Here is a 25904-nt window from a genome sequence, read left to right on the forward strand (position 1 = left end):
GGCGGTGTCGCACCATCACCTGCCTTCTGTCCATTCCCTGGCGCTCAGGCCCGTGGGAAGGTCCTGGAACCCCAGAATTGCTTACGTCAGGCTGTCTAGGTGGGCCTCGCCTGAGCTCCCGGTGAAGGTCAGATGCGGCGCAGCTGGGGTGGCAGGAGCGGGGCGGTCACACGGCCCGGGAGACGCCTTTCTCGGTGAGTGGGAGTGGGTGGCCTCCCTGGTAAGGATGAGCAGTGCCAGGTGGTTCTAGCCCTGGGCTGGGCGAAGGGCGTAAGGGAAGCCTGAGGCAGAGGCGGATGAGGGGGGTTGTTTTCCCCAGACCTGACAGGAGGTAGCAGCACAAGTCCCCGGAGCGTCCCATGCGCTCCTCCCGGCCCTGGAAGCCAAGCGGCCATAAACTAGAGGGAGGGCGACACGGGGACCACATAGTCCTGGAAGCTTGCCTCTCAGTCTGCCGGAACTCTCCCAGTTTGAACTCTTTAGTTCAAGGCCAAATAAATGACTTAGGGCAGGTCCAACTCTTTGAGTCAGTTTCTTCTACTTTAAATTGGGGAAATTGGCAGTGCTTTCACAAGATGCTGTGAATATCGTGTAAAGTCGTGGATGCTTCAAGTGCTCTGTGGAGGGGCCCCGGGGTGACTCAGCTGGTTGAGCGTCTGACTCATGATTTTGGCTCAGGTTATGATCTCACGGTTCGTAGGATCGAGCCCTGTGTTGGACCTGGGCTGATAGCGCGGAGCCTGCTTGGGATTCTCTCCCTCCCTCCCTCTCTGCCCGTCTCACTCACTCTCACACACGTGGTAAATCAATAAACTTAAAAGAAAGTGCTCTGTGGAATGTCAGGTGCTTTGTGACTCTTGGGACTATAGATGTCTACATAGCTTGTCTGCTGCTGGCCTTTCTACCTGGGGCCGCCAACTCTACCTGAGTAACTTTGCTTCTGGGAACACGCCCGGAGCCTGTGGGCCACCCAGTCCTGCTCCCGCACCTTGGTGTGGCCATTTGTGGGGGGAGGGGGCACAGAGGGTGGCCTGTGCTGCACTGACACAGGTGTGAGAGGGGAAGCCTGCCTGGAGGCTTTGCTTGGAAAGCAGGGCTCCCCAGGATTCTGCCGGGTGGGGGAGCAGGGGACGGGCTGACACCAGGCGTCTTATCAGCTTCCCCTGTGCCCACTCTGCCCCATTTGACCCTGTGTGTGAAAGCCCAGAGGGGACAGGTGACCCCCTCCACTAAGCTGGCCCAGAGCACCCTGCTGTGTCACTTGCTGTGTGGCCCTGCCTTTGCCCGTGTCACCCCTTTGGGGAGTTAGAAACACACCAGGGAGTGTTTGGAAGAATTTAAACGTTGACGGGGGGAAAAACTTATTACCGGAAGTGAAAGGTTGGCATGAGCTACACAGGTATTTTTCTTCTTCTTCTTTTTTTTTTTTTTTCCTTGTTACCATAACCATTATCAGACCCGAAAATATTTATCCTAGTGATTGTCCCAGTCCTGGGGAGATGGTGTTCCTGAACGGCCCCCTTGTTTGGCATAGTGTGGATCTGACCCCTTGGAGACCCAGGGGGCACTAACGAAAGCTCACCGTGGCGGAGCGCCTACAGTGCACAGATCCTGTACCCGCCGATGATTTCTCCTGCGAAGCAAGCCTTATTCCCAAGTTACAGAGGAAAACAACCGAGGCCGGTGAGGGGAAGTCATTCTCCTGAGGTCATGCTGTTGATATGTGGAGTCTGGTTTAGAATTTTATCTGTTTGGTGAAAAAAACCAGTGACTTTCAACCACTGCGCTATTCCAAAGGATCCAGCACTGAGAGACCAGAACTGAGAGCACCTTCTCTTGGCTTCTCTCCTTTTTGGTGTCTCCCTGGAGGCGACGTTGTGGAGTTGGGATGTCGGTGGTAAAAGGGAATGAGGAGGCCTGAATGGAATTCCGGTTTTTCCCCTTTTCAATGCGTGTGTTACCTGAAGTCTAGTTTCAGTTACAAGATGTACTTTTTGAAAGAATTCATAAGACACAAATGTGGCAGCCGGCTGACAGCAGAAAGACCCCCCCCCCGGCCCCCCATCAGAGGCCCAGTTGGCACAGAGGAGCCAGTATGCTAAAAGCCATGAGGCTGGGGGCAGAACCCGTAGAGTGAGTGTGAACGCTGGTTGCGGGCAGACCCTCTGTGCCCCAGAAGCAGAGTCCTACTTAGCACCCCCTGGCTGCATGTGGGGCCCAGAGAAAACCGCTCGCTCACGTCCCCTCTCTCCTGTTTATGTCACTGAAGTGGAGGTCACGTGGCCTTAACCCTGTTTCCTGGGGAAATCAGCCTGGCCTGTGATTACATTGTCTTCTGGAACTGGGACAGATGTGGAAGGCTGACCTCAGCCCCAACTGAAGGTCACCTTCCCAGCCTCTCCCGCTGCTTCCGTATCACCAGGCCTCCACCGCTTGGCCCTGTGCAGCGTCCTCAGCCCTGCATACCAGACATCTTCTGGTATGATGGCCCCTATTCCGTTTGTCATTGTTCCCCAGAGATGGCCCATTTCCTGCTTGCATCTGGGCTCTTCAGTCCATCCAGGGGAGCAGAACTGAGGGGTGCCGTGTTTGTTGAAGGTGCCCGGGACTTCAGCCCAGACCCTCCTCCGGGAACGGGGCACCAGGGCCTCTGAGACGAGGACTGCCTTTCTTGGCTGCTGGGGTGTTGTAGCTGGCTTGCCAAAATTCTCCTTTCTCTTGTCAACTCCCCCAGATCTCCCAGAAGCTCTTTCCCCCGAAGTAAGAAATCAGGATGTAAAGCATTTTTATAAAGCTGGAATTCATTGTCATCTGTTTCCGCCTCTCTAGAAGAGTGATCTAGTAAAAGCCTGAGTTCCCGGCTGACATCTCCAGTGATGGGGTTCACGGGAGGGCCTGTGGGTACTTGGCTCTTCCAACTTTACCAGCTTGAGGCTCTCCTTTGTTAACACGGCATTGTCACATAGTCTGTGCATGAGACGGTCCACTTCAGTCATGATGACGACTGTCTAGAATGTAATCGTGTGAATGCCCAGTAGTCTGTGCAGTTACTCTCCTTGGTTGGGCATTTGGGGCTCTTTCCTATTGTTTTCTCTTTCAAAGTCCTGCTGAGAACATCTTTGTAGACGTGACTTGTGTGGAAAGGAGGGAGGACATGGGGACGTATTTCTGCAATTGGACGGGGACAGAAGGAGAGAAACTGCTTTGGTGAAGCCCTTTGCCCCCTCTGGCGAGCGTACTTTCTGGAAGACCAGGGAGGGCAGTGATGCCCTCAGCTGCCATGGCTGGGAGCAGCTTGGAGACTCCAGTTCTGTTTTGTGTTTCAGACCATCACTCCCCGCCCCCCCCCCCCCCATGCCTTTGTTCTTTTGATTTGTATTTATATCTTTTATCTGTCCCGGGACCTTCAATGACTTTCATGTTTTATGAGTTCTTAGCTTCCTGGGGTCCAGCCTCTGATGGCCACTGATGGCCGAATCAGAGTGCTTAGGGCCACACCGTCTCAGCCAGTCAGGTTGGGTTAGTGACATTCCTTTTTCTATTTCAGAGAGCTGTTTATCTTCCATTATATCTTTCTAACCACACAAATCCTGCATACACATATTTCAAACAGTACCAAAAAATGAGCCTGCCTTCACTGTCTTTTCTGTCTCCTCGGTAACCATTGGGATGGATTCATGTGTCTTCCAGGATATTGTTCTGTGTATATACTTGTGTATGGAAAGACACAATTTTGAGTATTTTTCTTTATTGTTTCATCAGTTTCTTTGACACATTTTTTTGTGCTCAGAGTTAAATCCTATTTGATGTGAAAACAACTGAAGAAGATAGCCATGTAGGATATTGAAGTGCCTTTTAAAAATTTTTTCAAGTATAACGTACTCATGTTGATGATACGTTTAAAAGTAGAAAAATCCGAAAAGTCCCCCAACTTTCCCTGAGACAACAAAGATTATTTGTTTCCTGTATCTTTATATACGCAGTTTGTGTATACAATGCAACACTTGCTTATCCTCTCTAGTTTATAAAGTTTATTTCTTGCTTACAGTTGAGTGTGTGTGCACAGGCTCGCGGGCTCAGTTGGTTCAATAAATTACCTTGTACTTTCCTACCTCCCAAGATGGAATTTTGAGAAAGGTCTGTTGCATTTCCATCTTTGGAAGCCGCTTTATTGTGGGTTTTTTTTGTTCTTAGTGCCACATATACCCACGTGGGTCAGGATCAGCCACATGTACACGGGCCGGGTGTGGTGGCAACCCTCTCCCTGATACAACCCCCCCAGGTTTGGACGCATCTATTGCAAGTACCTGCGATTGAAGACATGGTCAAGGTGCAGTTGGAGGTTGGGTGAGGGGGCTGGCTGTCCTCTGAATCAATGCTCACCTGGCTGCCCCCCCTGGTGCTGGCACCTAGGCACAGAATCCGAGACGTTCTGAGGAGTAAAAACAACGTGTTGGAGAAAAATGAAAGAAGTCTGTCTTTTCTGGTTGCTGGTCCTCAAGGGTGGCCTGCTTTAGGAGTTGGCTGACCTGGGTTCTTGTGCACCTCTGTCTCCAGCTTACCAAGTTGTGCTGTCTGCTCTCAGATGGCTCGGAAAGGGGACGAGGGGACTGATCTCTAGGTTCCTTTCACTCATTGTGCGTGACCAAAATGCTGAGCTAATAAAGTGCCCTGTGAGGCATTGTCATTTTGGCAGCCTTTCTGGCTCTTCCCCCAGACTCTAGTTGATTTTAATTTCTTTTCCATCGAGAAGGCTTTAAATTTACTTTTATTCAGATTAGTATGCATACACACACACGGAGATATAATTTATAGGATGATTATGAGCAAACACCCATCCAGCCATCACTTGTCCCTTCCTGACCCCTGGCCCCCGTCAGCGTTCCAGGAGCGCTCGCCTGCCTTCCCGTCAGCACCCCTCCGAGGAGCTGCCGGCCCATCTGGGCCATCAACATCTCTCCTCGCTTCTGTTTGTAGTTGTATCTGCAACACTTACGTTCCTAAACAGGAACAACATCATCGAGTTTTTCCTACTTTCCACTTTTACGGTCGTATACCGCCGGCATACTTTTGCAACTTACTTCTTTTGCATAACATTGTTGTGAAATTCGTTTATGTTCTGGGTGGGTAACGTTTGTCCGTCTCCTTGCAGCGGTTCACGCGTTTTACCGTCACCGGGTATGTGGGTTTGTCCCATTTTCCGCTCTTTCGAAGAGGGTCACGACCATCCTCGCCTTGTGGTGCAGATGTGTGTATACTCTGAGTAACCCCAGTTGCGTTAGAGAATACCAAGTGTGACCTTCTGGTGTGCCCTGATGCGTACGTGTCTCACGCAGCTTGATTTAGCTTCATGTTTACTTGATCCTAATTCTTCGTGACACCTGCTGTTCCCCAGGCCTCTGCTGTATTCCCAGGAGGAGGTAGATCCATTATCACTCTGGCTCTACACTGAGCCTGCAGGCCACAGTGCATTGCTGCGCTTCCCAGAAGGCTTCTGGAAATATCTGACACTGTCATTAATGTCCTGTGTTACTTCAAAAGTAATGTCAAGCGGGAGAGGAGACGAAGCTGCCGTCTAGATGTCCGCGTGAGTCTTCCTTGGCAAAGCTATCCTTGGGGGCACAGATCTGGGTGTCGCTTTGTTTTCTTATTTGGTCTGTGTCTTTCGAAAATGTCATTTCCCCTCAGGTCAGCCTTTCCCAAAAGGAACGAGGGAGATATGACGGGACAGCAGAGTAGAACATGCCTCCCTGGCGGCCCAGACCGTGGTCTCCCGGCCTTTCCTCCCCCATGGCAGCATCTTTGGGTTCCCAGGATCAAGCCGGCCGCTCTCCACCATTGCTGGCTCAAATTGAGAACTGGGGGGCCAAACTGGTCCCGTGCCAAGAGGAGACTGGGCTGGCTGATAAGATTGGAGAAACCTGTGTGTGAATCTTCTGGGCCGGGGGTTGGCGGACTTCGTGAAGGGCCAGGCAGTGAACATTTTAGGCTTTGCAGGCCTAGAGGCAAAAGTGAGGGTCTTATATAGGTGCTTACCTAATAAGAGAGAAAATAAATTTCCACAAGTTTTTTATTAACAAAGTTCAAAATATCGTATCTCTGGAGTAAAACCCTTTGGTAACGCTCGTCTCTTAATCAGAAGAGGGGAATTCTTTTGGGGGAGATTTCTTCCTTGGGATTCAAAACTAGTGTTCCCCTCCACCTCATTGTCCTGTCGAGTGGAAACATTCACCTGTGCAGATCCTTAGCACATGGCCGCGCAAAAACCGGCCCCCCCGGTAGGTGCCCACCTGCCCCAGGCTCATCTCCTCAGACAGACTGTGGACTTGGCCTCCACCATCCAGCATCAGGACGTAGGTGCCTCTGAGCCAGGATGGACTTCCCTGTAGGCTCTGGGGACAAACACTACCTCAGCCCTCCAGAGGGAGAAGAGCTGTCACACGGTCACATCTGTGCGCTGCCCATGGGGGAAGGAGGGAGAGGCCCCCCTCGATGAAGCCAGGGGCTCCGGAACGTTAGGGGATGGTGCACGGAGGGGTCTGCAGGAACAGAGGAAGAGCAGACAGGGGCGGCGTGTTTAGACCCGGTCAGTATGTTGTATGTGGCTACGGCTCTGGAGAAAGGTGGCGAGACAGGAGCTGGATTTTTTACTTGACTAAATTGTAGTTTATCTTCCATATTCCTGTGCGGCTGCCCTGTTGGACAGCACAGGTGTGAAGAAGGAAAAGAGTGAATGGTGTTGTGTCCCCTCCTGGGAGGGCTCCCCTCACGCCCCCTGCACCCTCCCGGGAGGGAGGTGCCGCGGAGACCACGGGGAGCTGCTCGCAGGAATGAACCAGAACCCTGGCCCTTCATGCAAGGGTCCAAGGGATCAAAGGAGGCGCTTTTAGAATGGTTGGAAACCGTTGTTTATTTTCCTCTAAAATATCTTGAGACACATCTCTACAGTCTTGTTTATGTGATAAATTCACTCTGTGAAACATGTTTTATAAACTGAGGGTCAGCTGCAGTGTAGGCCCTCAGGATTAATGGGGTCTGGCCAGGCGTTAGCTGTTGTGCCGGCCCCGCCTAGGTCCGTAGTGGCTGTTCAGCTTTTGCCTGTGTTTATAGTGTTTACACACACATTCTGACCAAGGTGGCCGTTCTTTTTCCTTCTCTTTAGCTCGGGTAGTTTTGGGGAGGGCGGGTGTGGGGGAGCGCCCCCGTTAGGGATCTCAGCCCGATTGGTGGACCCCTTCGGTTCCTTGAGGCTCTCCAGTTTTGCTATTTTGTTGTTTCAGGTTTCCCGGTGCTGTTTTTATTTATAATTGACGGAAGACTATTTCTAGCACTCAGTCTTAATCATTCCGACTTCTGCCCAAGCTTAATCTTAATTATCTGTAAATATGTTCCGTAATGAAGGGTGTGGTTTTGAGTGGGGAGGTAATTGCTTTTCTCTCTTGCAGTTTTAATTTAAAATTACCTCTCCGCCTACCTTACCTTTCTTTCCAGGCTCTTCTTAACAGACTGTAGAAAAGCAGCGGTTACCGTTTATCCACTCTTCCCCTGAGTTCAGGAAACAGCACATCCCCTTTAATAACAGAGGTAGAATATTCCATATGGTGGCCTATTTTTACAAGACTTTTATGCAGGAAAAGATCAGGGAGGGGTGTGCCCCACAGGACGACGTGGGAGGAAACTTGCCAGCGTTGAGCAGTGTTTTGAAGCCTATTTCATCTGTGGTCGGCCTTCCGCACTGAGGTGTATAGGGCTAGTCTGGTCCACAGTTTTCTCGGCACAATTGAGCAAAAGCCCTCTGGACAGAAGATTGTTCTGTCATTTGTGGGAGTGCCAGAGCCTGGAGAGCTGAACTCAGTTGAGGAGGCCGAATAGATCTCCCTGGGCACACACTGACTTTTCCAGAATGTCTGCTGCCCTGTACCAGTCCTGTATGGCTTCCTAATCATGGGTCCCAGCCGGGCCCTTCCTTGTTGGGTATCCGTTCCCTGAGTCTCCTTCCTGCCTGCTCAGACCCATTGTTCCCACTGTGGCTTGAGTGACCTTCAAGTACAGCTCTCCATTCCCCCCTGCCTGAGAACCTTCGGTAGCTGCCCACTGTCTGCAGGCTCAGCCGGATACCCTTGCCAGCCTCTGTGTCCCTGCCTGCCTTTCTGGTCTCACGGTCACGGACGGAGCTGCTCTCTGAGTCCCGTCCCGTGTCAGCTTTGTGCGGGGCACCGGGGACAGAGCGGAGAGCGTCCTGCCCTCACGGGAGATCTCTGAAAAAGGTAACAAGAAACATAAAATTAATGGTATTAATATCTTCTTTAACCTAACATGTCCAAAATATTATCATTTGACTGTGTGGCGCTGGCCGTATTTCCAGGCTCAGTGGACACGTGCTGTTGTAGGTACATTGGCTAGGAAGTGCGGGTCTTGAGGTGAGCGGCACAAATGGAAAAGCAGTTGGAAAAGTGAGAGTCCTGGGCTTCTGGCTTTGTGTTTCTCTAGGGCATTATCCTGCTACATTGTGAACTCCATGCAGGCATGGGCGTGGCCTTGTTTTGCTCACCTGTTGTGTCTGGGACACCTCGCTTAGTACTTAGCACATAGTAGGTCCTCACTAAATTTCATCAGGCAAACTATTGAGTAAGCACAGGGTTACGGGAAAAGTCTGGGTGAGTACCTAACCTGTCTGAGGAGGCTTTCAGGAGGAGGACCTGCCTCCAAGTCAACTCGCAAAGCCGGGGTAAAACTAAGGGGTCAAGAGGAGGCAGGGAAGAGCACACAGTGTCAGAAATAAAGAGGAGGAAGAAGGTCGGGAGGGGCTGCAGGAGTTCGTTGGGACGGAACTTCAGGTGCGCTTGGGGCAGGGGTCCGGAGACGACGCTGGAGAAGTAATGGGGGCCAGATCGTGAGGAGGTTTTAAAGCTGCTACGGAGTCGAGGCCTCATACTGGGGACGTGCGGAAATAGCGCCAGCGTCGTGGGCTGGGAGTGGCCCCTCGGACTCGTGTTCCGCGTTTCTCTCCTGTGTTTTCTCCATTCACTCCTCCTCCCAGCCCGCAGAAAGGGCTTCGTGAGAATATTGGCTGACTTCTGTTACCGTGTAGGCTAACCGGGCTGGGGGGCTGCCTTCTGCTGTCTGTGGGAAGCTTCAGGAGGAGGAGCAGGCTTAATTATTTGAGTGCCGTCGCGATTCCCGACCGAATTCTCTCCAAGTGCTGGAGTAGATGTCGATTAGATCGAATGTGTTTTTCAGTCATGGCCCTTCACGTGGGGGTCGGGACCTTCCACAGCTGTGATGAGTGCACTGAACTGTCGTACTCTCTGACATGCGGTCGATAAAGCTTTGGGAGCCAGTGTTTCTAACCAGCCCTGAGCAGATCCATCCCATCTTCTTGTGGCCCCTGGTAGAACCCAATAGGTTGGTGCACACGCTGGAGGGCACTGCCTGCTGGGTGGCAGACTGGGGAGTAGAAAGTGATGAGTCTTCGGGAGAGAGTTCACTGGTTATGTACTTTTTCCAAATCCCTTTTCACATCTCAAGGGAAGGTCTGGAACGGATGAGAGATGACCTAGGAAAATAAGAGCTAGTTCTCTACGAGAAATTTCGACATCTTTGTGGCCGTTCATGCCTACCTCTTCCTCCAGTATGTCAGAAGATAATGCTTTTTAAAATACAACTTCTCGGGGCGCCTGGGTGGCTCAGTCGGTTGAGCGTCTGACTTCAGCTCAGGTCATGATCTCGCAGTTTGTGAGTTCGAGCCCCGCGTCGGGCTTTGTGCTGACAGTTCAGAGCCTGGAGCCCGCTTTGGGTTCTGTGTCTCCCTCTCTCTGCCCCTCCCCTGCTCACACTGTTCCCTCCCACCCCCCAAATAAATCAAACATTTAAAAACTAAAATACAGTTTCTCTTTTTATTGTAACCACTCTGTCAACTGCTGCCTGGTGATCATTTTTCTATTTAGTAATTGTCAGCACCAATCACATCTGTTCTTAGCCTCTGCTAAAACAGTCCTTGTTGCTTTCGAATAGGACTTAGGATGCTGATATGGAAGGTGATTCAGGAAGCCTGGCAGGGAAGGACTGTGCTGTTGCTCTGAGGCTGTGTGCTCTGTTTCTGATGACAGTCTGTTGCAGGGTTTTGTGATTAAATCTCACGATGAGTAATAATAACGTCATCGAGTGTGTACCAGATTTGGGGCTCAGCACTTGCCCTGGAGTTCTTAGTTTCTTTACGGTAACCTGCGTGATGGGTGTCACTATCCCAGGTTACAGATGCTCTCTTCCGCCTGTCACCACTGAAAGTGACACGTTGCTCTTCTGGGGTGTTCAGTTGGGTTAAAGGGAAATTTGACGCCTGTGCCTTTTGTGAAAGTAGAGCTGTAATTCAGACTCCTGATTTGATCAGTCACTGAGCAGGTATTCCGTGAGCACTTACTACGTGCTAGGCGTTGTAAGGGCCGCATGCTACCGCCGTGTAGTGGTTGGTCTGTTAAGGTGTGAAAGCAAATGGAGAGTCATAGAGGAATATTAAAGACTTAGGTGTGTCTAATTAATCGTTCAACCCGGCAAAGTAGGAATTGTTATCCCTGGTTCTGGAAGAGAAATCTAGGCTAGAAAAGGGTTAGGCAGAACATGCCTTCCAACCCCAGACAAATTCCTGTCTGGGTCTTTCCAAATCCAGAGTGGGTTTGCCTCCCACCAGACCGCGCTGCCTCTGAGTGGGGGGGCGGTCTGGCCTGCGCGTTGGCGGTCTTGCCAGGGTGGGGACACACTTGTGACTGATCTGCCTCCCCGCCCCCCGTCGCTCCTCCCCCTGCTCCCTGTCCTTGGCCTGTGTCCGGAAGGAGCCCCTGGCAGGCTCCCGAGCCTTGCTTGTTCACAGGGAGGATTGAGGCTTAGTGGGAGTGGAGTTGGTCCGGGTTAACTCTTAACTCGTATGGGGATGACCATACTCAGTCTTCACACTGAGCCGCACGCTGGGGCTTTGTGCCACGGAAACAGTTCCGCAGGGGCCTCCAGAGTGGCTCTCACAAGGCCATTCTCTGATAGTCGTGATCTGAGCTCAAACACGTTTTAATTATATACTTCTCTATGTTTTAGGCTTTGGACGTGGACCGGATGGTTCTTTACAAAATGAAGAAATCCGTGAAAGCAATAAATATCTCTGGGCTGGGTGAGTACACATCCTTTCCTAGCGGTTTCCTTGTGCAAATCCTCACGGTAGCAGTACTGGTGCCATGATGGTGATCACCATTGACAAAACCAAACCTTTTCTTCTAGGCGTGTGCATTATCAAGTTGATTTGGGATATTTAGCTTTTAGGAGTGTGTTTTGTTCTGTAAATTGTCTGATCTGGCCTGGTGGTTCACCTTCCACCCCCAGCTATCTCCTGCACTGCCTCCTGTTCCCTGAAGTGCAGCTGGGTTTTCCGTCCTGCATGAGCTACCGTCCTACATGAACCAGCTTTGTCTGACTGGTCAGCAGGAACGCCGGCCTCATTCCAGCCTCGGTTGTGTGGTCTGTGTGTTACTCATGTCAACGTGGCCCCTCCATTTCTCTTCTCCAGTCCTCGCCCTTCTTGTTTCGGATACCGTTAACGTAAAAGCACAATCAACTGCTCCAAGTAACGTCTGATCAGGACTAAAACTTTTTTTGAACCGTGAGTTCATGACCTGAGCTGAGATCAAGAGTCAGATGCTTAACCGGCTGAGCCACCCAGGTGCCCTGGAAATAATTTTAAGTCATTAAGTGACAATGTGGTTTCCCCCAGAAACAAGCAAGTGGCAGCCTTGGAGGACTGGGGGTTGTGAGGGCTCCCAGAGAGGCTGAGCGAGGTGATGGATTGCAGACAGCACGGCTGGCCTGTGGGCGAGCACACCAGTGCCAAGTGGGGCAGAAACACTGCCTTTGTCCGCGGCTGGTGGCCTGGGAGGAGGGGCTGAGGGGGCCCAGGGTCTGCACCTACAGAAGCAGTCAGCCCATGGATGGCTGTACATCGTCCCCTTCCCCCTCGTGGTGTTTCCCTTTACGACAGTAGTGAATGGAGTAGGAGGACAGGGAATGCCAGAGGGCTAAGAGGAAGGAGGGGCGCAGAAGGGTCTGGAAGTGCCTCTTGCACCCAAGCCTGCCCCCACCCACATCCGGCCATTGTGAGCACCACCTCCAGTAACTGCTTTCGCCCCCCTCAGGGAGGGCAGTGCAAGCCAAGATTGAGAAGAGGCCAGTAGGGAACCTCAGCTGCAAAGATGATATTGTAGTCAAGAATTGCCAAGGACGTTTAGGAACAGATTTCACAAAAGACAGGAAGAACTATGTTGAAAACTACAAAACCGAATTAAAGACCCAGATAAACGGGAGAGGTGTATGATGTACCTGGGTTGGAGGACTCAATATAGTTACTTTGTCTTTTCTCCCCAAATTGATCTCAAGATGCAGCACAATCCTAATCAAAATTCCTGCAGGAGAAATTGACAAGCTGATTCTAAACTTTATGTGGAAACACACACAGGACCCAGAAAATGCCAAGCAATCAGGGTACAAAAACAGGTTGGAGAATTTCAACCATCTGACTTCAAGTCTTGTGAGATAGTCGTGATCTAGACAGTGTTGCTGTTGCCAACTGTTGGGGGGCCAACAAAGAGATCAGTGGAACAAAAGACAAAGTGTAGGGGTGCCTGGCCGGGTCAGTCTGTAGAGCATGTGACCCTTGATCTCGAGGTTGTGGGTTCAAGCCTCACGTTGGTTGTAGAGATTACTTAAAAATAAAATCTTAAGAAAAAAAAAAAAAAGCCTGGAAGTAGACCCTTACTGAGATGTTTCTGCTTGTCAGCATGTTGCCAAGGAAGTCCCCTGGGGAAATGAAGGTGTTTCTAGCACGTGGTGCTTGAGCATCTGGATCTTTCCATCAGAACAAATGCAGTACAGCCCTCTCTTCTACCCTACACAAACAGTAATTCAAAGTGGATGATAGATTCACCTGTGAAAACTAAAACTAAAAGTTGTTTAAAGAACGCATAGGAGAACATTTTTACAACATGGGGTGGGCAAGGCTCCTTGGATAGGACACAGAAGGCAATATGGCTTCAAAGAAAAAAAATTGATAAATTGAACTTCATCAAAATGAGACACTCCTACGTGCTCAAAAATGCTATTAAGAATAACCTAACATTTGACAGGCCCCCAATCAAGCAACTGAACAGCTCACACTTGAGGAAACTAAATTAGAACAGGACTTTAAAATAAGAGTATATGATTAACACCCTTAGAAAGGCAAAGGAGGTTATTAAGTTACCGAAACAGAAAAGGTACTAGTGAAAAAGAACCAGCGGAAGGCTTGGAAGTAGAAAAACATGTAATTGTTGAAATAAAAACTAAAATCTGCTAAATATTTAGCAGGCTGTACACATAGGAAAGGGGGAGGGTGGTCTGTGAGGCCCCCTGTTGCCGGAACATGAGCTTGAGGGATGGACACTGTAAAGTAAAACTCAGGAGCCACAGGAAATAGATTCAGAGGGGTCACTATCAGCATCCACCCAAAAGGACTTCCAGAAGAGGGAGGAGAAAATGGAAAAGTGGGGGCACCTGGGTGGCTCAGTGGTTGGGCATCTGACTTTGGCTCAGGTCGTGATCTTGTGATTTGTGGGTTCCGGCCCCCCTTTGGGCTCTGTGCTGGCAGCTCAGAGCCTGCTTCAGATCCTCTGTCCTCCTCTCTCTCTACCCCTTCCCTACTTGTGTGTGCACGTTCTCTCTCTCTCTCTCTCTCTCTCTCTCTCTCTCTTTCAAAAATAAATAATGAAAAAAAATAAAAAGGGAAATTTTTGAAAAAGTAATAGCTGAAAAATTCTCAGAACTAAAGAAAGATTTAAGATCTCAGATTGAGAGAGTCCACTGAAATTCTAAGGGAAACAGATTATACACACATGTATGTGTACCTACAGTGTATATGGTATGTATGTGTGTACATATGTCCCTGTGCATGTATATATATAAAAAAGATTTGGGGGAAATTTGCTAAAAAATGATTGCTTTAGCATTTTGACTTTATAGATATTTTTCCTCCTTTCACTTTCCATATTTCATATATTGTAATGTATTGATGTTAAAATGATTAGACAGGTATTAAGTTGTTTATGGCTAAATTCCAAATGGATGTGAAAGAAATTCAAGAAAGCAAAGAAGAGGTGGGAGGGACTTAAGTGGTTTGTGACTGAGCTTGTCCTGACTGAATTCGAAAGCTTTTTGGACCTGGACTTTGTGGCCCTCGCTGTTGTGCCCTGGGGCAGCTCGCTTAGCACTTTGTAGCCCTGGTTTCCTTGGCTCTGAGATAATCCAGTTGGGTTAGGATGCAGATCAGTGGTTCTCAGCCAGGGTGGTCTTGCACCCTCCGTTAGGTATGAACACCTGAGAGGTGCGTGTGCGCACGTGTGGGGGCCTTGTGCGCGTGCTGTTGGCACCTTACGGTAGAGGCCAGGGATGCTGCTGAAGGTCCTACAGTGCACAGGACAGTTCCCAACAATGAATTAGCTGGCCCAGAGGGTCATCAGTGCCACAGTGGAAAGCCTTATCTGGATGTGCTTGAGTCCTCTGCGGTGTATAAAAAACAAAGCAAAAACACAAGCCACCATCTTTTGCTTGCCTTTGCATAAACATTGATTGATTACCTGACAACTGCTGATTTTATGCAAGAAAGAAGTGGAATTCGAATTATCATTGGCTAACATGTAACTGGAAGTAAACATACGTAGGAAATTATTTTCTATTTAAAAGGAAATAACAAAGAGCCTAAAACTCTTCACTTAACTCCACACCGAGCTTTACTGAAACAAATGTTTGACTATCCAAACTGGTCACCTGCCTTTAACTCTCCCTGGATAAAGTCGGGGAACAGGGAGGAATGATGATCATTTGTATGTTTTGGAACACTTCCTACAAACCTTGTGCTTTCTATACATTATGCCAGTCTTTACAAACTGTTCTCATTTTATGAACGAGCAGTCTGAGTTCAGAGGGCTCAGCGTCTTCCCAGGATGCTCCGTGGAACTTCGCTTGTTCCAAGAACACAGGACTGTGTTCGGTAGGCCGCTCTGCTTGGAGGCAGCCACATGTCCTCAGTGGGTCTGGCACGCTGACCGACTGTCTTCAGGATTTCAAGAAATCGCTCAAAGATGGTTGCTTAGCTCTGTTGACAAACAACAGATTTCAAACAGTATCTCAAGAGAGTTTTTGCTTTTTTACTGCGCTCCCTTGGGCTTTTGAGTTTATGATTTAAGGCTAGTTCAAAAAAGGTATTTTATAATCTGATCAGGTTCAAAAGTGATTTTAAAGTCATATGTCGAGAAGGCTGTTCTGATCAGAAATAAAAATGGAGCACTGCGCTTCTCGTGCAGACGTTGGCCACGTGACTGCCACCAGTCCTGAGAAGGACATGTGTGTCCCCATAGGCTGGCCCAGTGCTGTGCCTTGTAGCTTTCAACAAGCATAGAGGGAGGAGGCGTAAACACATTGGTGTCAGGAAGCAAGACTGTATGAATTTAGTAACACTCATGTCTCATCTGCCTTTCTCACCTCTGTTGTTGAGCGTGGGCCACAAACCCCCTTCCTTTACCTGCCCCAGAGTCATTTTCTAAAATAGAGCCTAGTGGGGGCCTCTGGGTGGCTCAGTCAGTTAAGTGTCCGACTTCGGCTCAGGTCATGATCTCACGGTCTGTGAGTTCGAGCCCCATGTCAGGCTTGGTGCTGATAGCTCAGAGCCTGGAGCCTCTTCGGATTCTGTGTCTCCCTGTCTATCTGCTCTTCCCCCATTCACGCTCAGTCTCTCTCTCTCTCTCAAAAATGAATAAACATTAAAAACAAAAGTTAAAAAAAAAAAAACAGAGCCTAGTGATGCCACTTCTCTGCTCAGAACTCTGCGGTGTTTTCACATTATCCACTTTGATGTTTGTGAAGGGGAGTTGCAGAGCCTGGGAGAGATGAGGGAGGCCTGCATGGGCTCTAGAATCTTAGGGAAATTGGGGTAAAAGCACAGGTAAGCAGGTGTCTACTCCGGCAGGACTAGCTGAAGATTTTAACATGCTAATGTGGATTGTGAGAGGAGATGTCCTAACCTTTTCCAGATTTGTTTGCTTATGAAATTGCCACTGACTCCCTTCCTCAATCCAACATAAGCCTCCACTTAGTTAAGCACAGCAGAACACCAGATGCAGACCGAGCCCCTGCCCCCCCCCCCGCCCCCCCTGGCCCCAGGTCACCTGTCCAGGGGTCCCTTCTCTGTGCCTGTCTTTGGAATAACTTGAGTTTCCCCCAGCATGCCAGTATTTGTGCCTTCTTCCCTTTGCACATTCTCTTCTGTCTGCTCGAAGTGACATTTTGCCACTTTATTAGAGGAAACTGAGGCGTGAGCACGTTGAGAAGTTGGTTCTGGAATTTTAACATTGTGCTCTGGGCACCCAACCTGTGTCCTTCCAGAGGTGCCACACAGCAGGCTGTTAGCCTGACCTTGGGGGACCTCCTATTTCTGTGATCTTTTTTACCCATCTAATAGATCATGCCAAGCTTGAGTTATTATAAGGCCATGAGTCTGAATTATTTTGAAGTCAGAGTACTGATCCTGAAGTCTTTATTTCAGGGCAGTGTTGTCCTGCTTCAAAAAAGTCACCTGAGGAAACCCTATGCCTTTTCCTGTGATGCTGCTGACATTGTTCACAGCATTTTGGAAAACTCTTCTCTAGAACTGCTTTTAGTAACACATTCTCTTGAATATTTTTGGTAGAGGGGTGTGAGTAAGGATAGCAGTAGACATCAGAGATCAGTGGGGCGCATTCTGGATGGGATCAGCCGTGGGCGACCACGGTCGCTCAGGAGCGTTGTGAGTGTGCACTCTTTCTGCCTCTGGGGGCAGGTGGTTCCCAGTTCCAGATCCTTGGAGTGCTTAATGTCCTAAGGCAACTGCTTGCTGAGGAAGACCACTCATTTCATGTGTGATTGAAAGAACAACAAGAACTGCCCACTTATGCCTGATCCTGCCACATACCTTTCCCGTCTTGCGTTCCTTAATTTCTCTGAGGCTGGGACTTCCCTGCCTGCTTTCCTGATTGGTCATGGATTGGCCCCATCTGACCTCTAACTGATCTCCAGCTGTCCCCAGTGTCTCTGTTCCGGGCTGGTTGACCTGTCCCTGCTTCATCAGCATGTCATGACCGTATCTGTCTTTGCATGCTGTCTGCCATCTGGCCCCATTCCCTGGTCCCTCCTGACCCAGGTACCTGTGGAAAACCTGCCCACCCTTCCCCACCCATCTCCATCAAGCCGACACTGGACCTGGCGCAGGCCTTCTTTACTCTCTTGTATTAGTCTTCCATGGCTGCCACGACGACTTGCCATCAACGGAGTGCCTTAAATGATAAATTTATTTCTTCCCTTTTGTGGCCATCGCTGAAGCCCCAGGGGCCAAGATGAAGTTCAGTCCCTTTGTGACTTCTGACCGGACCAAGAACTGTAAAAGGCATTTCAGTGCACCTTCCCGCGTTCACAGGAGGATGCTTCCCCTCTTTCCAAAGAGCTGAGACAGAAGCACAGTGTCCGAGCCGTGCCCGTCTGCAAGGATGACGTAGTGTGAGGACACTACAAAGGTCAGCAAACTGGCGGAGTACTCCATCTCTACAGGTAGACGTACGTTACCTGCACCCAGCGCGTACACGGTGGTCGGAGAAGGCGAGCGTCACTGCTGTCCGTGTGGCCTTCACCCTGGTGAGGTGGTTATTGCTAGACTGACACTGGACAAAGACCGCAGAAAGATCCTGGAAAAAGGAGCGTAAAGCCAGATCTCGCCAGGTAGGAAAGGAAAGGAGCATATAAAGGGAGGAAACAACTGAGGATGCAGGAATAAAGTGATCTGATACACAGCTTTCGGCAAAAACTTGAAATGAACAGGAAACTGACAAGCGTATCTCACGGCTCTGGAGGTCACGAGTCCGAGATGGGTCTCATGGGGCTGAAGTGGGGGTGTTGGCAGAGCTCCTTCCTGGAGGCCCAGGGGACAGGCGCTTCCTTGCCTTGTCCCGCTTTCAGAGGCTGCCTGTATTCCTTGGTTTGTGGCCTTCCCTCTTCAAAGCCAGCGATGGCCGGTAGAGTCTTTTTCGCACCCTGTCACTGTGACTCTTATTCTGCACAGGCTGCCATGACAGAACACCCACACTGGGTGGCTTAAACCACAGACCTGTGTGTCTCGTGGTTGTAGAGGCCGGAAGCCTGAGAGCATGGTGTCCGCACGGCCGGGTTGTGGTGAAGGCTCTCTCCCTGGCTTGCAGACGGCTGCCTTGGCTCCGTGTCCTCACGTGGTGGAACGCGAGGATGCCCGTCGGGAGAGCCCCACCCCAGTGACCTCATCCAAACCTCATTATCTCCCAAAGCCCTCCCTCCGCATATCATCACGCTGGGGGTTGGGGCTTCAAAATACAAGCGTAGGTGCAGGAAGAACACGGCACAGTTTTGTCCGCAGCCGATACTGAGTTCTCTGCCTCCCGCTTGCGCAGGTAAAGACCCTGTGGTCACACTGGGCGACACCGATGACCCAGGGTAATCTCCCCAGCCCAGAGTCAGCTGATTCACAACTTATAAGTTTCACTTGCAACCTCAATTCCCATTTGTCAGGCAGCAGGACATCTAGGAATTAGGTCCAGTGATTAGGAATAGGTCCAGGGATTTGGAGTAGGTCCAGGGATTAGGATGTGCACATCTTTGGGGCAGGAGCAGACATTCTTCTGCCTTCCACACCTCACCTCTGAATTCTGAGTCTTGCAGTTGAATCCGTTTTGACTCTCGTTTAGCCAGAAATAAGAGTACCTAATAAACAGGCATTATTTACCCTTTAAATATTGCTCTTTATTATTCTCTAATAGTTCTATGTCTGTTGACCTCTGCTTCTCAATTAGAAGGCAGGTCCTTGAGGTCACTGACCAATTCTTGGCGGCAGTGTGGTTTAGGATAAGAGCACACGGGTGTTATAGTCTAAGACGCCTGGGACAAATTCACGTGCCACTCAAAAAGCCTGTAGCAGGAAAATTACCTAATCGCTCTGAGCCTCAGTTTCTTCATATGTGAGACTGGGAATCTTAATATTTTAAAATGCTGTTAATAAAGATTAACCGAGGTGACGCAAGAGAAGTGACAGATCTGGTTCCGGGCACATGATAAGCATGCAGCCGTGAATATACTTCCTGAGTGTTCTTGCACAGAGCCTGGCACATCCAGAGCAGGTGCCCAATAAATACCCATTTGTATGTGACCGTGTTTCCGCTGCGAGTTCTGAGACCGTCCTCTTACAGTTTTGGATGTGAGCAGTGTGCATGAGGGTGGCAGAGCGTATATTCTGCCGTGTGAGGATGGATACAGATTTATGTACAAGGGGGGTTGGAGATGCCTTAGAGACGCCAGCTGTGTTTTTACAGCCAGGGAGCTAAGGATGGGTCTTACCGTCTCACCGTGGACCTACACTGTAACCTCAATATTGCCTCTTGGCCTGCAAAGCCTTTAATATTTACTCTGGCTTTTTAGGAGAAAGTTTGCCAACCTGAGCATTAGAGTAGTGGTTCTGAAACTTCAGAGCGCCCCAGAATCCCCTGGAGGTCTTATTAAAACACGGGTTGCTGGGTGGCCCTGCCTTTAGAGTTTCTGGTTCAATAGGGTGCAGGATGGAGCCTGAGAATTTGCCAATCTGCTGAGTTCCCAGGTGACGCCGAAGCTGCTGGTCTTTGAGAATAGTACCACACGTGTGCATACACACACGCGCTCTCACACACACGACTTTAAACGTTGGACTGAGCCACAAGGGTATCAAGTGTGTCCCTGTAGATACAACATAGTAGTAAGTATATTATCTTCACTCCCGTTTTTCAAAACAGATGACCAGCCAGCCAGCTGTATTTTCTGGTACATCTTATGGACAGGTTTGCAGAAGCGCTTATTATAATGGTTTAATAACTTTATAACTTATATAATGTTTGTTGAGAAGCAGTGTCTATGGTAATTTCCCCCCTCATGATAAGACTGCTACTGACCTCTTAAAAACACCCAGTTTACATTTGTTCTAAAACTTTTCTTATTCTAAAATTTCCCAAGCTCTGTTTTAGTCCAGTGGTGTTTTCAGCTCCCCCAGTGGGAAGTTGAAGCGAGCGGGGATTTTTAGCTGTTTGACATATCAGTGGGTGGAAAAATTCATCTTTCTCAAGAAGGAAGCAACGGAAGACTTTCATTTTCCCTTCTCTAGAATGACTCCATTTTAAAGACGTGGTGGGGCTTTTTCCTGAGAGAGGGAAATCTGTTCTTCACCCTTGATCTGAATGTCCTAGAGAAGTTTGTCACATCCTTGAAATGAGAAGTACAAAGAAAGAAATGCTGATCTTCCCGTAAACCCTTACCCGTACAAAAGGAAATGAGAATTTAGTAATTTTGTGTGCGTGTGTGTATTTCTCCATGTTATTTGTGATGCTAATTAGAATATGGCTATGAAATTAATACAGGGCTTAAGATTAATGCAGAGAATTGTCTCTATTATAGATATCATACAATTAGGAGAGAGCAGTTTAAAAGAAATCTGTGAAATAGTTTGGGAAGTGACATTTCATCGTGCATTCGGAAGGTCCTATATCTGGCACCTGTTACATGAGAGAATAACTAAATCACGGTAATCCCCAGTGATTGGCATGAATCCAGTGGAACCGGTATTCCCCTTTGTTGTGGCATTGAAAATTGGTGCATGGAGTTTTTTAAAAGCAGTTTGGCAGTTCATATGAAGAAAAATACAAATCTTGATGCGGGAAGATGCACAACAAGGCTCATTGCGTTGTCGTAGTGCCTTATCACAGAGAAAACCCGAAAGCCTCCTGTCACTGAATTAGGACCTACTACCTGAGGGAATTATGGTTCTGTAGCAACACAAAGAAAAATACCGATGATGGAATATCCAGCCTATAAAAACTCAGGATACGAAATGTCTGATACCATATCTGTGATCAAAAGGAATAGGAGATTATAACACACAATAAAGAAAAGAAAATGCTTCTGTATTGATGTTCATAAACTGGAGAGTGGAGGCATAATAACAGTAATAAAAACCCGATACTCGTGAAGTATTTGTTGTAGGGCAGGCACTATGCTAAATAAGTACTTTACTTAAATATACCCCTCCCGACAACTTTGTGACGTAGGTACTGTCCGTAACTCCACTTACAGATGAGGTCACTGAGGTGCAGAGTAGTCATTTGCCCGGGGCTGTACAGCTAGCAATTAGAGCAGCTGAGATTCAAACCCAGACCTGCTTCCCCCACTCTGCTGTTGACCGTGGCACCGCTGTCTGTGAATGAGGGCCCGCAGTGGAGAAGGAGCAAGCAGTAATGCAGTGGGAATGTACTAGATATCTGGCTGAGCCCTATGATCCTTTGGAAAACCTCCAGGTGGTTTTGGTTGATCACGACTGGTGTGACCCAGTACATGAGAAGCTCAAAGGTGAGTCAAGTGACCTTAGGGGAAGTGTGTTTAAAAAAAAAAAATCCAAAAAGGTAGTTAACCCCCATTACTGAATTGTAGGAGCAGCATTTAAAGAGGAACCTCAGAGTCTTCAAGCTGAAAACCTCATTGTAGGAGGACGTTGGAAGGTGCTGGTGCATCTTGGCTCGGGAGGGTAGGGAGAACGCATATCCGAAGGCGTTGTCTAGGATGAGGAAGTGAGATATTGTGTGTTCCTCTCTAGAGGGTGCTTTCATGGGATCGGGCTTTGACTCAAACACGAGAGAGGAGCTGGCTGGGTGAGCTGGTCACTGGCGTGGTGCCCCTCTTTTCTAAGGAGGTTGTAGGGGCCATGGCGACATTGACTCTGAGACCTTCAGAGGCCGTCCTCCTATAGGTCTCTGAGATGTTTGTGGGTTTGTGGCTTCTTCTCTTCGGGTTAAGAATAACGGTTGGAATTTAGGTGGGGAATTGTGGAATCCTGGTAGCAGTGATCAATGTATTAATCATGGAAGGATAGCTAATCAGAAGGAACACTAGGATTTGTGACTTCAAGTCCCAAGTATTAACGTGAATCATACCGAGGGTCACGGTATCTATTTGGGAGGGACTTTAAAAGCTCACCCAGGCTAGGGCTTTCTCACCTGGCGTAGGTAGGGTCTGCGGACAGGGGTCTGTGTCCCAAAATGTGTATGAAAAATTATGTGAAGATACCTTTTCCTTGCATCAAAACATTTTTCTGATTTTTGTTGGTGTCCGTCATCGACAGAAGATTAAAGAACCACTGATCTGGCTAAACCCTCACGGTTTACAGATGTGGGTATCATCACAGAGCCGATTCTCCGCCTTACTTACTGTAAAACATTGACTGCATTATTCAGAGAGTATCCGAACCTGTTTCCTCATCTGTAAAATCCCCCAGAGTTGTAGGGGTGAAAGATTGTGTGTGTGTGTGTGTGTATGTATGTGTGTGTGTGTGTAAATATATGTATGTATGTGTATCCACAATTTTTCCTACACAAATGGCAGCTATTACATGAGGCTTGGAGACCATTGATTTTTCAAGGCTGCTTGTTCCTGGGCATGAAGACTCTGGGGGACCTCGCCACACCACAGGAGTGGTCTTTCCTTCTGGTCCACTGGCTGTGCTATCAAAGAAGTGGGGCGGGAGGGCTCTGGGGAGCGTCTGGAAGTAATGTGAGTTGTATCCTTCAGGGACAAGGAGGCAAGAATCAAGGGGAGGAAGGCTGAGAGGACTTTGCAGTGACCACATGCACGCTGTGTAGTGTGGCCGGTCAAGCCGCTTTGCCCACAGAGGGCATCCGTGCAGTTCGGGGGCGTAACGTTTCCAGCAGTGACAGTCCACAGCCAGCAGACGTTGATTTGCCTCCGTGCTTTCTGGGCCAGACCCCTGGGGACGCCAGGCTGAAGGGGCTCCTCGGCCAGAGCTCCTGCCTCCTCCTCTGCTTTGGTGGTAGAGCAGCCTGGGGATGGGAAGCAGCTCTTTGCATAAGGAGAGGCCGGGGTGAATCAAGCAGCTGACTGCTTGGCTTTAATCTCTTGGACCGGATTCTGAAGCACAAGAGTCCTTTAGGCTTCATCTCCTCTGAGAAGCCTTTTCCATCCCCAGCCCCAGAAAATGGACTCTTCCTCATCGCAGGCTGTGTTGCTACCTCCGGCAGCATCGCCAGCGATGGGCTGTTCTTGAACATTTATCGCCATCCTGCTACCAGGGTTTATCTGTCTTTGTCCCTTCCAGATTCGACGGTCTTGAATACAAGTCTTAATCATGTCACTGTACAGCCTTTTGGGACCCTCTGTTACTTGGGATGCGGTCCTTCCTCTGACCCCTGCCAGATGCTCCCCGGGCTCCGGCCATCCCTGGCCCCTGAGCATCCCCCGTGTCGTTCCCTTTCTAGCTGCACACTCTGCACGGAACTGACGGGCGTGTGAGTCTTTCTCTCTTGCAGAGGTTTGCTCCTTGAGGCAGGGGCTGTGGTTCATGAATCTTTAGTGTTCATTAGTGCTCACTGCAGAATGGGCTTTCAGGGTGATTGGGTTGTTACCCTATAGTAACCAGAAAGTTCTCGACTGGTAGCACGTATTTGGGAGCTACAGAATGAGTACATACAAGTGCATGTTGAGAGGTTTTCTGTACTCTGAGCCTGTAATCTAAAGTGACAGAAAGGACAACATAAAAAAAAAGACCTCATCTAGTAGACTGGTCTCCGTTCTTCCCCCCTCCCCCTTTCCTCCCAAATGCACTTTTCTGCGGGCAGTGGGAGTTTTATATAGAGGCAGGGGGGCTGTGTGGAGTTCTTTACACAGACCTCTAACTCTCATTTTTTTGTCATTAATGTAGGGCGGGATCAAAGAGTATGCGGTGATCTCAGACTAAAGTTTTCATATTTCAATAGCCAGCCCACACCTTGACCTTAATTGACTCCATCGCGAGCTTCCTGTGCTAGACATAACCAGACTAGATACATCCGTGATGACCTCCGTAAGGACTGGTAGTTGCCATAAGGTCAGCGGGGACGCCCCAGGAAAGAGTTAAAGCAAATGAGTTTTGAGAATAGAAAAGAGCACAGTATGTTGGAGAGATGGCAAGTGATGAGGCTCCAAGAGGGAGGCCATCTTTCCCTCCTGTCTGGCTTGTCTTGAGCGTGGGCTCAGGGGTTATAAAGTAGGAAGGGTGTTCTCATCAAAACTGGTTTTGGTTATAGGCACCTGTGTCTTGTCAGAGATAATTCGGGTAGGTACTCAGGTCCCAAGGTCTGTCTCTGTCATGTCAGCCTGTCCAGGAGAGACTGGTGGGGAGACAGAATATAATATCCTCCACAGGCACACAGAGCCAGAGTAATCTACCCATTGTAGCTGACACCTGAGTTTAATTTATTTATTCTAGATGTTGTTTTCGGATTATAAAGATTATATGAGCTTCGTTTAGAAAATTCAGAGAAGCAGTAGAACAGGGGCTCCTGGCTGACTCAGTGAGGGGAGTACACGACTCTTGATCGCAGGGTTGTGAGTTCGAGCCCCACGCTGGGTGCAACGACTACTTCCAAATAAAATCAAAAAGGAAAGAAGAAAAGCAGTAGCACAAAGTCATGGTCGTGGGCGGGTCCCGTTTCCCAGGTGACAGGCGGGGTGTGCTCCTGGTCTGCAGCCCCGGGCTGGGCGTGTCCGCTCCCACGGATGCTCCCGGGGCCGTGAGACGCCCACCCGGAAAGGGTCCAGTGTCGCATAGACCGCGCTGGTGGTTGAGTGCTCGCTGTGTTTACCACCACGTAGCATTTTGATGCCTTTTCCTTTCAGACTCTTCTCTACATTCTAACTTTTTACAAAGTGGACACTAAATGTGCAGTTTTGTATCCTACCTTTTTTTTTTTTTTTTTTTTTTTTAACGTATCCTGACCATGTTCCTAGTCCATGATTTCAAAAACCTCCATAGGACTCCACTTTGGAGAGACTGTTCTTTAACCGTTTCCACATTGTTGGAGCGCTGGGCGGTCTCCGTTCTCATTCTCTGCAGATTCTTCTGTACACACATCTCTTGGTCACCTGGATTGTTTCCTTAGAATAGATTTCTGAAGTGGGGTTATTGGATGGCAGAACTGCTGTGGGCTGTCAATACAGATTACCAGATGGTGAACTGAGCGGCTCTCATCTGGGACGACTCTGGAAATAAAGCTCTAAAAACGGTTTTCTCCCACGGGATGGATGGTCACAGGGCAGAGATCCTGTCGGAAACAGGGACCGTCTTTGATCCTGTCGGGAAACAGTTGTTCTCCCGGGAGCTGCGTGCTCCATGTCAGATGCGAAAGCAGGCGAGGCGTAGGGTTGCCCGCGTGCGGGGAAATGGTGTCCTTGATGTGCAGATTATCCTGACATTAAAATTGTGGCCCACGGGTGACTGTCAATCGCCATGCAATCTAGGGAATGTCTTTGTAAAGCCGCCACTGCAGAGAAACATACGTCTCTTCCTAAATGCACCCTTGGCAGAGCTGTCTGCGTGGGTGGTTGGGATGTGTGGTGTCAGACGGGGTTGACCGGAGTGGCTGGCAGTCTGGCCAGGAGCAGGGGCTCGGATGGGCCGAGTCAGGGTGACCTGCCCACCCCCATTGCTCTCTGGTTGTGGCCCTTGGTGTTTGGGTTACCGGCACGTGTGCTCGGCTGGCGGACTGTGACACTTCTGTCAGCCTAGAGCCGAGAGTGGTGGCTGCGTGACGAGCAGATGGGAGAACGCTGGAGGACTGGGTGTCAGGAAACCTGAGCTCTTGCTCCAACGCTGCTCCAGATCTGCTGTGTCACCTTGAGCAAGTCGGCACCCTCTCTGAGCTTTGCGCTCCTGTCTGTAAAGAGAGGCTTCTGGGCCAGGGCCCATTTCAACTGAAAAGACCTAGTGGTGGGCATGG

At 49.3% G+C, this 25904-nt stretch overlaps 1 protein-coding gene and 1 pseudogene across 6 annotated transcripts in view; both read left to right on the forward strand.

The window, feature by feature from the left end:
* ASAP2 (ArfGAP with SH3 domain, ankyrin repeat and PH domain 2) overlaps window positions 1-25904 on the forward strand; it is a 173832-nt gene that overhangs the window by 51324 nt on the left and 96604 nt on the right. For all 6 annotated transcript variants that reach the window (XM_086699981.1, XM_086699980.1, XM_086699978.1 and 3 more), the window contains exon 2: window positions 11086-11158. In XM_086699981.1, the coding sequence (XP_086556107.1) occupies window positions 11086-11158 (73 nt within the window). The remainder of the gene's footprint in view (window positions 1-11085; window positions 11159-25904) is intronic.
* Window positions 14586-19870, forward strand: LOC147582211 (large ribosomal subunit protein uL24 pseudogene; annotated as a pseudogene).

Source organism: Puma concolor, chromosome A3 (genome assembly GCF_028749965.1).
Source record: "Puma concolor isolate L17-30 chromosome A3, mPumCon1.1.hap2, whole genome shotgun sequence".
NCBI lineage: Eukaryota > Metazoa > Chordata > Mammalia > Carnivora > Felidae > Puma > Puma concolor.